General features: G+C 39.6%; 1 protein-coding gene across 1 annotated transcript; it reads left to right on the forward strand.

Moving 5' to 3' along the window:
- The first annotated feature begins 636 nt into the window (after positions 1-636).
- LOC121844963 (DNA-binding protein inhibitor ID-4-like) lies at positions 637-8,090 on the forward strand. Its single transcript, XM_042315506.1, has 3 exons — positions 637-1,312; positions 2,349-2,406; positions 7,381-8,090. Exons 1-2 carry the CDS (start codon positions 932-934, stop codon positions 2,391-2,393), a joined length of 426 nt encoding a protein of 141 aa, XP_042171440.1. The 5' UTR covers positions 637-931; the 3' UTR covers positions 2,394-2,406; positions 7,381-8,090.
- Positions 8,091-12,226: the final 4,136 nt, after the last annotated feature.

Genomic DNA, 12,226 nt, shown 5'->3' on the forward strand with positions numbered 1-12,226 from the left:
TAGAAGCATTACACTGCCCTGTTGAGAGGTAGCTGGCTAGAAGCATTACACTGCCCTGTTGAGAGGTAGCTGGCTAGAAGCATTACACTGCCCTGTTGAGAGGTAGCTGGCTAGAAGCATTACACTGCCCTGTTGAGAGGTAGCTGGCTAGCAGCATTTCACTGCCCTGTTGAGAGGTAGCTGGCTAGAAGCATTACACTGCCCTGTTGAGAGGTAGCTGGCTAGAAGCATTTCACCTTTTGCTCCCTGTTTGTTGTATCTTGTGTATGACATAAAAACGTTGATTTCATGTACAAGATGTATAAAATAGAAATATATATTTTAAGTGAACGATGATAATCAGTTTAAACAGAATTGTTGCATTTTATATTTCAATTGCTCCTCCTTACTGATTAGATGTTATATATCGACCACACACACACACACACACACACACACACACACACACACACACACACACACACACACACACACACACACACACACACACACACACACACACACACACACACACACACACACACACACACACACACAAACCTTCGACAGGCGTCACCCTCCGCAGCGCAGAGGCAGGCACGCATTTCTATAGGGTGGTGTTGTTCCATCATGGGCACCGGGCGGCTCGTGATTGACCAGTTTCTCTCCGGTACTGTCAACCAGCAGCGCGCCGGCGCCTCCCCTTCCCATATAAGTGAACGGAATCTATTCATTCTTCACGCGGTGCTTGGTGAAGTAGAACCGACTGGTCCACGGGATGTTGACAGAATAAAATCTACTACTTTTGAAACATTTTTGTCGACCGTTTTCTTTTGGTAGTTTGGCTTTTACGTCGGTCATAGCCATCTTCATCGCCTACATATAATATCCGGTATTTGGCACCAGTGATTGTTTTCTCTCTACCCCGCGGTACGGGTGCGTTATTACCGAAATGAAGGCTACTACTCCCGTCCGCCCCCAGAAGGATACCTCAAGCAGCAGCGGCAACGAGCTTTCTTTACACTACCTCTCGGATCACAGCCTGAACATCGCTCGGTCGAGGTTGCAGGAAGAAGAGCAGCTGTGTCTGCAGGACGATATGAACCAGTGTTACAGTCGCCTCAAGCGCCTCGTACCCACCATACCGCAGGATAAGAAAGTCAGCAAAGTGGAGATCCTTCAGCACGTCATAGATTACATCTTGGACCTGCAGCTCGCGCTGGAGACGCACCCTTCCCTCCTGAAACAACAGACGGGGACCATGACGGGGACGTGCCCGCCGTCCCCAGTCTCTAACCGGACACCACTAACGGTTCTCAACACAGACCACCAGGTAAGAAGCAATGGCACAAGACGTAAATTCAACGTCTCTTCCACGTTGGTTCAACAATGAAATGACGTGGAAACAACGTTGATTCAACCAGTGTGTGCCCAGTGGGATGGTCTAGAAAACTATATATGGAATGGGTGGTGTGTATCAGTGGCGTTGTCCTTTTCAAGTCAGAAGACTCCTGTATTGTAGAATAACAAATGGTCTTGTTTATGTTCTTGTGGAAAACACCATATTGGCAGAGACACATGTTATTGAAACATCGTATTGGCAGAGACACATGTTATTGAAACATCGTATTGGCAGAGACACATGTTATTGAAACATCGTATTGACAGAGACACATGTTATTGAAACATCGTATTGACAGAGACACATGTTATTGAAACATCGTATTGACAGAGACATGTTATTGAAACATCGTATTGACAGAGACACATGTTATTGAAACATCGTATTGGCAGAGACACATGTTATTGAAAGGCATAATACGCCATTTCTAGTGGCAGTGGTTGGTGCATGTGAAAGACAGGACCCCTGTGCATGAGGTGAAGGAGTCTGTGGTCCTGCTGTGATGCTCTCAGATCAGATGATAAGTTGTGTTGTGGTCCTGCTGTGATGCTCTCAGATCAGATGATAAGTTGTGTTGTGGTCCTGCTGTGATGCTCTCAGATCAGATGATAAGTTGTGTTGTGGTCCTGCTGTGATGCTCTCAGATCAGATGATAAGTTGTGTTGTGGTCCTGCTGTGATGCTCTCAGATCAGATGATGATAAGTTGTGTTGTGGTCCTGCTGTGATGCTCTCAGATCAGATGATAAGTTGTGTTGTGGTCCTGCTGTGATGCTCTCAGATCAGATGATGATAAGTTGTGTTGTGGTCCTGCTGTGATGCTCTCAGATCAGATGATAAATTGTGTTGTGGTGAAGGGTCATGTCATGTAGTCAACACTGGTTCATTCTCTGTATAGCTCGTGGTTTGTGTCACCTTACCTGACTCATTAACTGTCAGGTAGTATTAATTCTCTTTCCCTTATTTCAGAGGATGTCAACAGGCAAAAAGGACGACTCAGTTTTGTGTCGCTGAGAAATGGCAAATGGTGAGTAGGATCCTATTATTCTGGCTTAAATCTGCTTCACAATCTGTGTGTTCTCTTCAATGGAATAGACCTTCAATTCACCTGGATTAGTATTATTATGAGTAGTACTAGCAGTATTATTATTATGAGTAGTACTAGCAGTAGTAGTATTATTATGAGTAGTACTAGCAGTATTATTATTATTATGAGTAGTACTGGCAGTATTATTATTATTATGAGTAGTACTAGCAGTATAAGTGTTATTATGAGTAGTACTAGCAGTATAAGCGTTATTATGAGTAGTACTAGCAGTATAAGCGTTATTATGAGTAGTACTAGCAGTATTATTATTATGAGTAGTACTAGCAGTATTATTATTATTGTTATTGTGAGTAGTAGTAGCAGTATTATTATTATGAGTAGTAGTAGCAGTATTATTATTATTGTTATTGTGAGTAGTAGTAGCAGTATTATTATTATTATGAGTAGTACTCGCAGTATTATTATTATTGTTATTGTGAGTAGTAGTAGCAGTATTATTGTTATTGTGAGTAGTAGTAGCAGTATTATTATTATTATGAGTAGTACTCGCAGTATTATTATTATTATGAGTAGTAGTAGCAGTATTATTATTATTATGAGTAGTACTAGCAGTATTATTATTATTATGAGTAGTAGTAGCAGTATTATTATTATTATGAGTAGTAGTAGCAGTATTATTATTATTATGAGTAGTAGTAGCAGTATTATTATTATTATGAGTAGTACTAGCAGTATTATTATTATTATGAGTAGTACTGCAGTATTATTATTATTGTTATTGTGAGTAGTAGTAGCAGTATTATTGTTATTGTGAGTAGTAGTAGCAGTATTATTATTATTATGAGTAGTACTCGCAGTATTATTATTATTATGAGTAGTAGTAGCAGTATTATTATTATTATGAGTAGTACTAGCAGTATATTATTATTATTATGAGTAGTAGTAGCAGTATTATTATTATTATGAGTAGTAGTAGCAGTATTATTATTATTATGAGTAGCAGTATTATTATTATTATGAGTAGTAGTAGCAGTATTATTATTATTATGAGTAGTAGTAGCAGTATTATTATTATTATGAGTAGTAGTAGGAGTATTATTATTATTATGAGTAGTAGTAGCAGTATTATTATTATTATGAGTAGTAGTAGCAGTATTATTATTATTATGAGTAGTAGTAGCAGTATTATTATTATTATGAGTAGCAGTATTATTATTATTATGAGTAGCAGTATTATTATTATTATGAGTAGTAGTAGCAGTATTATTATTATTATGAGTAGTAGTAGCAGTATTATTATTATTATGAGTAGTAGTAGCAGTATTATTATTATTATGAGTAGTAGTAGCAGTATTATTATTATTATGAGTGGTAGTAGGAGTATTATTATTGTTATTATTATTATTATGAGTAGTAGTAGGAGTATTATTAATTGTGTTATTATTATTCTGAGTAGTAGTAGCAGAATTATTATTATTATTATTATGAGTAGAGGTCGACCGATTAATTGGAATGGCCGATTAATTAGGGCCGATTTCAAGTCTTCATAACAATCGGAAATCGGTATTTTTGGGTGCCGATTTTGCCAAAAATTGTGTATATATATATATATATATTTAAAAAAAATCACTTCACTTAACTAGGCAAGTCAGTTAAGAACACATTCTTATTTTCAATGACGGCTTAGGAACGGTGGGTTAACTGCCTCGTTCAGGGGCAGAACGACAGATTTTCACCTTGTCAGCTCGGGGGATCCAATCTTGCAACCTTACAGTTAACTAGTCCAACGCTCTAACTACCTGCCTCTCATTGCACTCCACGAGGAGCCTGCCTGTTACGTGATTGCAGTAGAAGCCAAGGTAAGTTGCTAGCGAGCATTAAACTTATCTTATAAAAAACAATCAATCAATCATAATCACTAGTTATAACTACACATGGTTGATGATATCAAACAGCACTTTCGCGCGTTTTGCCAGCAGCTCTTCGCAAGCACAGCGCTGTTTATGACTTTATGCCTATCAGCCTAACGGCTGGTGTAACCAATGTGAAATGGCTGGCTAGTTAGCGGGGTGCGCGCTAATAGCGTTTCAAACGTCACTCGCTCTGAGACTTGGAGTAGTTATTCCCCTTTGTGGAGCGATGGGTAACGCTGCTTCGAGTGTGGCTGTTGTCGATGTGTTCCAGGTTCGAGCCCAGGTAGGGGCGAGGAGAGGGACGGAAGCTATACTGTTACACTGGCAATACTAAAGTGCCTTTAAGAACATCCAATAGTCAATGGTATATGAAATACAAATGGTATGGAAAGAACTACAACCTAAAACGTATTACCTGGGAATATTGAAGTCTAATGTTAAAAGGAACCACCAGCTTTCATATGTTCACATGTTCTGAGCAAGGAACTGAAACGTTAGCTTTCTTACATGGCACATATTGCACTTTTACTTCTCCAACACTTTGTTTTTGCATTATTTCAACCAAATTGAACATGTTTCAGTATTTATTTGAGGCAAAAAAAAAAAAAATTATTGATGTATTATATTAAGTTAAAATAAGTGTTCATTCAGTATTGTTGTAATTGTCATTATTACAAATAAATAAATAAAAATTGTCCGATTAATCGGTATCGGCTTTTTGGCCCCCAAAAATAATCGGTATCGGTATCGGCGTTGAAAAATTATAATCGGTCGACCTCTAATTATGAGTAGTCGTAGCAGTATTATTATTATTATTATTATTGTTGTTGTTATTATGAGTAGTACTAGTAGTATTATTGTTATTGTTATTATGAGTTTAGTAGTAGTAGTAGTATTATTATTATTGGTATTATGAGTAGTACTAGTAGTATTATTGTTATTGTTATTATGAGTTTAGTAGTAGTAGCAGTATTATTATTGTTGTTATTATTATTAGTATTGTTGTTGTTGTTGTTATTATGAGTAGTACTAGTAGTATTATCGTTATTGTTATTATTATTATGAGTGGTAGTAGTATTATAGTTATTGGTATTATGAGTAGTAGTAGTATTATTGTTATTGTTATTATGAGTAGTAGTAGTAGTATTATTATTGCTATTGTTATTATTATTCTTGTTGTTGTGAGTAGTACTTGTAGTATTATTGTTATTGCTATTATTATTACGAGTAGTAGTAGTATTATTATTGTTATTATTATTATGAGTAGTAGTAGTAGTATTATTGTTATTGTTATTATTATTACGAGTAGTAGTAGTAGTATTATTGTTATTATTATTACGAGTAGTAGTAGTAGTAGTAGTATTATTGTTATTATTATTGTTATTGTTATTGTGAGCAGTAGCAGTATTATTATTATTATTATGAGTGGTAGTAGTATTATTAGTATCATTATTATGAGTAGTTGTAGTAGTAGTAGCAGTATGATTATTGTTATTATGAGCAGTAGCAGTATTATTATTATTATTATGAGTGGTAGTAGTATTATTAGTATCATTATTATGAGTAGTTGTAGTAGCAGTAGCAGTATTATTATTATTATTATTATGAGTGGTAGTAGTATTATTAGTATCATTATTATGAGTAGTTGTAGTAGTAGTAGCAGTATTATTATTGTTATTATGAGCAGTAGCAGTATTATTATTATTATTATTATTATTATTATGAGTGGTAGTAGTAGTAGCAGTATTATTATTGTTATTATGAGTAGTATTATTATTATTATTATGAGTGGTAGTAGTAGTAGCAGTATTATTATTATTATTATGAGTGGTAGTAGTAGTAGCAGTATTATTATGAGTAATAGCAGCATTATTATTGTTATTGCTATTATTATTATGAGTAGTAGTAGTAGTATTATTATTGTTATTATTATGAGTAGTAGTAGTAGCATTATTATTATTATTATTATGAGTGGTAGTAGTATTATTAGTATCATTATTATGAGTAGTTGTAGTAGTAGTAGCAGTATTATTATTATTATTATTATGAGTGGTAGTAGTATTATTAGTATCATTATTATGAGTAGTTGTAGTAGTAGTAGCAGTATTATTATTGTTGTTGTTGTTATTGTTATTATGAGTAGTAGCAGTATTATTATTATGAGTGGTAGTGTTGTTGCTGTGGTTTCAGCTATTAAACTGTGACTTGCAGTAGACAGAGTGTCATTGAGTAACCTGATTATTGACAACACCCAGGAGCCAGCTGTGTGTTGCACAATAACTGTCCTCTTGTGTAGCAACGTTCCAAGCAGAGGGTTAAAGGTCATCTGCCTGTAAATGAGGAGCAGAGCATGGTTAGGTTAGCTGGAAGGCTCTGACACCCAGACAGGCCTGGTTAGGTTAGCTGGAAGGCTCTGAGACCCAGACAGGCCTAGTTAGGTTAGTTGGAAGGCTCTGAGACCCAGACAGGCCTGGTTAGGTTAGCTGGAAGGCTCTGAGACCCAGACAGGCCTGGTTAGGTTAGCTGGAAGGCTCTGAGACCCAGACAGGCAGAGAGGCAGGCAGAGAGGCAGGCAGAGAGGCAGGCAGAGAGGCAGGCAGACAGACAGACAGACAGACAGACAGACAGACAGACAGACAGACAGACAGACAGACAGACAGACAGACAGACAGACAGACAGACAGACAGACAGACAGACAGACAGACAGGCAGGCAGGGACAGGCAGGCAGGCTGCAGGCAGACAGACAGAAAGGCAGACAGACAGACAGACAGACAGACAGACAGACAGACAGACAGACAGACAGACAGACAGACAGACAGACAGACAGACAGACAGACAGACAGACAGACAGACAGACAGGCAGGCAGGCAGACAGGCAGGCAGGCTGACAGGCAGCTGTGTTTGTGGTATACTGGAAGTCAGTTGTCTGAGCCGGTTCGTTTGTTTTGGCTTGTTGATGAAGCCCTGTGTTGTGTTGACGGCGCCAGTCAGTCTGGAGCAGACCGTTCACACACCCCATCTATTCATTCTGTCCACAGGTGTGCAGAGCAGAGCTGAGAGCAGAGCTGAGAGCAGAGCTGCTCCAGTCCACAGCCAGCACAGCCTCAGCCTCCAGCCAGGGAATCTCAGCCAGCCACATGAAGCTTTATCACACAGGGGGATACCCCCCCCCCCCGCTGGAGAACCTACGACTGGCAAATAAAAACATATTTATAACACGTTTATCAGAAACAAACTAAAGCCTGCTACGTTCAACTGACCCATAACTTAACTGTAAATGTCAAATACAATTACAACCTGAAAGGGTGAATGAAGAATCCCTTGTTGTTGTGAGGTCTTGCTAGAAACTAGAGCTTGTTGAACGACAAATACCAGTTTATAAAATGTGACAAATACCGGTTTATAAAATAAAAATAACTAAACCTACAGTGTGGAACTTTACTAAACAGGAATATAATTGTACATGTTTTGCCATCTATTGTTTAAAATAGATGATTTGTGTCGGACAAGGTTTTTCCCTGAAATCAACTTGTTTCATATTGTGAAGGGGAACAAATGGCTGGAGACAATTCAGATGGTCTATGTAGAAACAGATGCTCTAGGTGGAAGAAAAGATCTATTATCCTCAGAAAGACTATTGTAATTATAAGATATTTTTATTAAAACCTTTTGACATGTAAATAATGTGTTTTTGATTAAATATTAATACTTCAAGATGTTTTGTTAATAAACTCTCCACAGCAGTTCATTTTGCAGAGTTATATTTCAGCGTGTTGTTGTTATATTTCAGCGTGTTGTTGTTATATTTCAGCGTGTTGTTGTTATATTTCAGCGTGTTGTTGTTATATTTCAGCGTGTTGTTGTTATATTTCAGCGTGTTGTTGTTATATTTCAGCGTGTTGTTGTTATATTTCAGCGTGTTGTTGTTATATTTCAGCGTGTTGTTGTTATATTTCAGCGTGTTGTTGTTATATTTCAGCGTGTTGTTGTTATATTTCAGCGTGTTGTTGTTATATTTCAGCGTATTGTTCTAGTTCAACGTTTTAGTTTTAAAGCACACAGCATGTAAAGGCTCCAGTAATAGCTGGAAGAGCAGTTTAAAATGTACTAAAACTGTTTGTATGTAATTTGGTAAAGCCAAAATTCCCTTGTTTTATATTCCTTTCAATTGTTAGGATTGTTGATGATTTGGTAACATTTGACTGTAACTGTTGAAGAACAATACAACTGGAGAAACTAACCTCCAATCACAGCATCAGATTGTTCTGAGGACCACAAGGACCAAAACTAACCTCCAATCACTGCATCAGATTGTTCTGAGGACCACAAGGACCAAAACTAACCTCCAATCACTGCATCAGATTGTTCTGAGGACCACAATGACCAAAACTAACCTCCAATCACTGCATCAGATTGTTCTGAGGACCACAAGGACCAAAACTAACCTCCAATCACTGCATCAGATTGTTCTGAGGACCACAAGGACCAAAACTAACCTCCAATCACTGCATCAGATTGTTCTGAGGACCACAAGGACCAAAACTAACCTCCAATCACTGCATCAGATTGTTCTGAGGACCACAAGGACCAAAACTAACCTCCAATCACTGCATCAAATTGTTCTGAGGACTACAAGGACCAAAACTAACCTCCAATCACTGCATCAGATTGTTCTGAGGACCACAAGGACCAAAACTAACCTCCAATCACTGCATCAGATTGTTCTGAGGACCACAAGGACCAAAACTAACCTCCAATCACTGCATCAGATTGTTCTGAGGACCACAAGGACCAAAACTAACCTCCAATCACTGCATCAGATTGTTCTGAGGACCACAAGGACCAAAACTAACCTCCAATCACTGCATCAGATTGTTCTGAGGACCACAAGGACCAAAACTAACCTCCAATCACTGCATCAGATTGTTCTGAGGACCACAAGGACCAAAACTAACCTCCAATCACTGCATCAGATTGTTCTGAGGACCACAAGGACCAAAACTAACCTCCAATCACTGCATCAGATTGTTCTGAGGACTACAAGGACCAAAACTAACCACCAATCACTGCATCAGATTACTGTGCTATCCCGATAAGGATTTCCATGGTGATTTCTACCTCTGAGCCTGGATCTGTGTGAGAGGACAGCTGTTCAGTATTTACTGTGTTCCACTGTTGGACAACGTGACCTTCCACGTGATGGAGAGGAAGAGCTGTCATCACATTAAAGGGTTTCCAGTCACACTTCATGGGTCGTCCCACACTTCATGGGTCGTCTCTAGTTAAAGGGTTTCTGGTCACACTTCATGGGTTGTCTCTAGTTAAAGGGGTCACACTTCATGGGTCGTCTCTAGTTAAAGGGTTTCCAGTCACACTTCATGGGTCGTCTCTAGTTAAAGGGTTTCCGGTCACACTTCATGGGTCGTCTCTAGTTAAAGGGTTTCTGGTCACACTTCATGGGTCGTCCCCACACTTCATGGGTCGTCCCACACTTCATGGGTCGTCCCACACTTCATGGGTCGTCTCTAGTTAAAGGGTTTCCAGTCACACTTCATGGGTCGTCTCTATTTAAAGGGTTTCCGGTCACACTTCATGGGTCGTCTCTAGTTAAAGGGTTTCCAGTCACACTTCATGGGTCGTCTCTAGTTAAAGGATTTCCAGTCACACTTCATGGGTCGTCTCTAGTTACAGGGTTTCCAGTCACACCTCATGGGTCGTCTCTAGTGAAAGGGTTTCCGGTCACACTTCATGGGTCCTCTCTAGTTACAGGGTTTCCAGTCACACTTCATGGGTCGTCCCACACTTCATGGGTCGTCTCTAGTTAAAGGGTTTCGAGTGCACACTTCATGGGTCGTCTCTAGTTAAAGGGTTTCTGGTCACACTTCATGGGTCGTCCCACATTTCATGGGTCGTCTCTAGTTAGAGGGTTTCCAGTCACACTTCATGGGTTGTCTCTAGTTAAAGGGTTTCCAGTCACACTTCAAAGGTTGTCTCTAGTTAAAAGGTTTCCAGTCACACTTCACGGGTCGTCTCTAGTTAAAAGGTTTCCAGTCACACTTCATGGGTCGTCTCTAGTTAGAGGGTTTCCAGTTACACTTCATGGGTCGTCTCTAGTTAAGGGGGTCACACTTCATGGGTCGTCTCTAGTTAAAGGGTTTCCAGTAACACTTCATGGGTCGTCTGAGAGGGTCCTGGTCAGTCATCAGTAGTTGTCATAGTGCTGATCTGACTGATGTAGGTCTTCTGAATTGATCTCGAATCCACATACTGTTCTGTTCTGTAATTATTCCCTCTTATCGATTGATCTATTCTAGATTACTACTTGGCTGCTGTGAAAGGCTGAGCTATTGATATTTACAGTGATGAGGACATTATATACTGAAATTTAAGAAATATACTTTTGACAACCTGATATGCATGGTTTAAGATAACTAAGAGAGAGACCTAGGGACAGGGTTTAAGATAACTAAGAGAGAGACCTAAGGACAGGGTTTAAGATAACTAAGAGAGAGACCTAGGGACAGGGTTTAAGATAACTAAGAGAGAGACCTAGGGACAGGGTTTAAGATAACTAAGAGAGAGACCTAGGGACAGGGTTTAAGATAACTAAGAGAGAGACCTAGGGACAGGGTTTAAGATAACTAAGAGAGACCTAGGGACTAAGATAACTAAGAGAGACCTAGGTTTTGTAGGTGTGACTACGTGAGCAGAGAGACTAGGGACAGGGTTTTGTCGTTAATGTAGGTGAGCAGAGAGACTAGGGACAGGGTTTTGTCGTTAATGTAGGTGAGCAGAGAGACTAGGGACAGGGTTTTGTCGTTAATGTAGGTGAGCAGAGAGACTAGGGACAGGGTTTTGTTGTTAATGTAGGTGAGCAGAGAGACTAGGGACAGGGTTTTGTCGTTAATGTAGGTGAGCAGAGAGACTAGGGACAGGGTTTTGTCATTAATGTAGGTGAGCAGAGAGACTAGGGACAGGGTTTTGTCGTTAATGTAGGTGAGCAGAGAGACTAGGGACAGGGTTTTGTCGTTAATGTAGGTGAGCAGAGAGACTAGGGACAGGGTTTTGTCGTTAATGTAGGTGAGCAGAGAGACTAGGGACAGGGTTTTGTCGTTAATGTAGGTGAGCAGAGAGACTAGGGACAGGGTTTTGTCATTAATGTAGGTGAGCAGAGAGACTAGGGACAGGGTTTTGTCGTTAATGTAGGTGAGCAGAGAGACTAGGGACAGGGTTTTGTCGTTAATGTAGGTGAGCAGAGAGACTAGGGACAGGGTTTTGTCGTTAATGTAGGTGAGCAGAGAGACTAGGGACAGGGTTTTGTCGTTAATGTAGGTGAGCAGAGAGACTAGGGACAGGGTTTTGTCCAGGAGGTTTTCCAGACACCCTGATTGACTGGCCCTTTAAGGACAGGGAGGCAGTCAGCTAGCTGTGTGTTTCCAGTCTGTGTACATAGTGAACCCTTATGGCCTGGACAGCCCTGTTGTTATGGTGTCATGTCTGTTGTTGTGATGGCTCAGGGTTAAATAGCCTGACGGACACCTTCACACGCACAGAGATGACAGGAAACAGAGTTACAGTCCTCTACCTCAGGAAGAGGACCACATCGTTATGACTACAGTTACTATAGAGATGACAGGAAACAGGGTTACAGTCCTCTACCTCAGGAAGAGGACCACATCGTTATGACGACAGTTATTATAGAGATGACAGGAAACAGAGTTCCAGTCCTCTACCTCAGGAAGAGGACCACATCGTTATGACTACAGTTATTATAGAGATGACAGGAAACAGAGTTCCAGTCCTCTACCTCAGGAAGAGGACCACATCGTTATGACTACAGTTATTATAGAGATGACAGGAAACAGGGTTACAGTCCTCTACCTC

Source organism: Oncorhynchus tshawytscha, unplaced genomic scaffold (genome assembly GCF_018296145.1).
Source record: "Oncorhynchus tshawytscha isolate Ot180627B unplaced genomic scaffold, Otsh_v2.0 Un_contig_1273_pilon_pilon, whole genome shotgun sequence".
NCBI lineage: Eukaryota > Metazoa > Chordata > Actinopteri > Salmoniformes > Salmonidae > Oncorhynchus > Oncorhynchus tshawytscha.

Bases quoted from the DNA above. Each gene is read 5' to 3' on its own strand.
- LOC121844963 (XM_042315506.1), top strand. From the start codon at position 932: ATGAAGGCTACTACTCCCGTCCGCCCCCAGAAGGATACCTCAAGCAGC. The intron at 1,313-2,348 runs GTAAGAAGCAAT...CCCTTATTTCAG, and splicing joins TTCTCAACACAGACCACCAG to AGGATGTCAACAGGCAAAAA.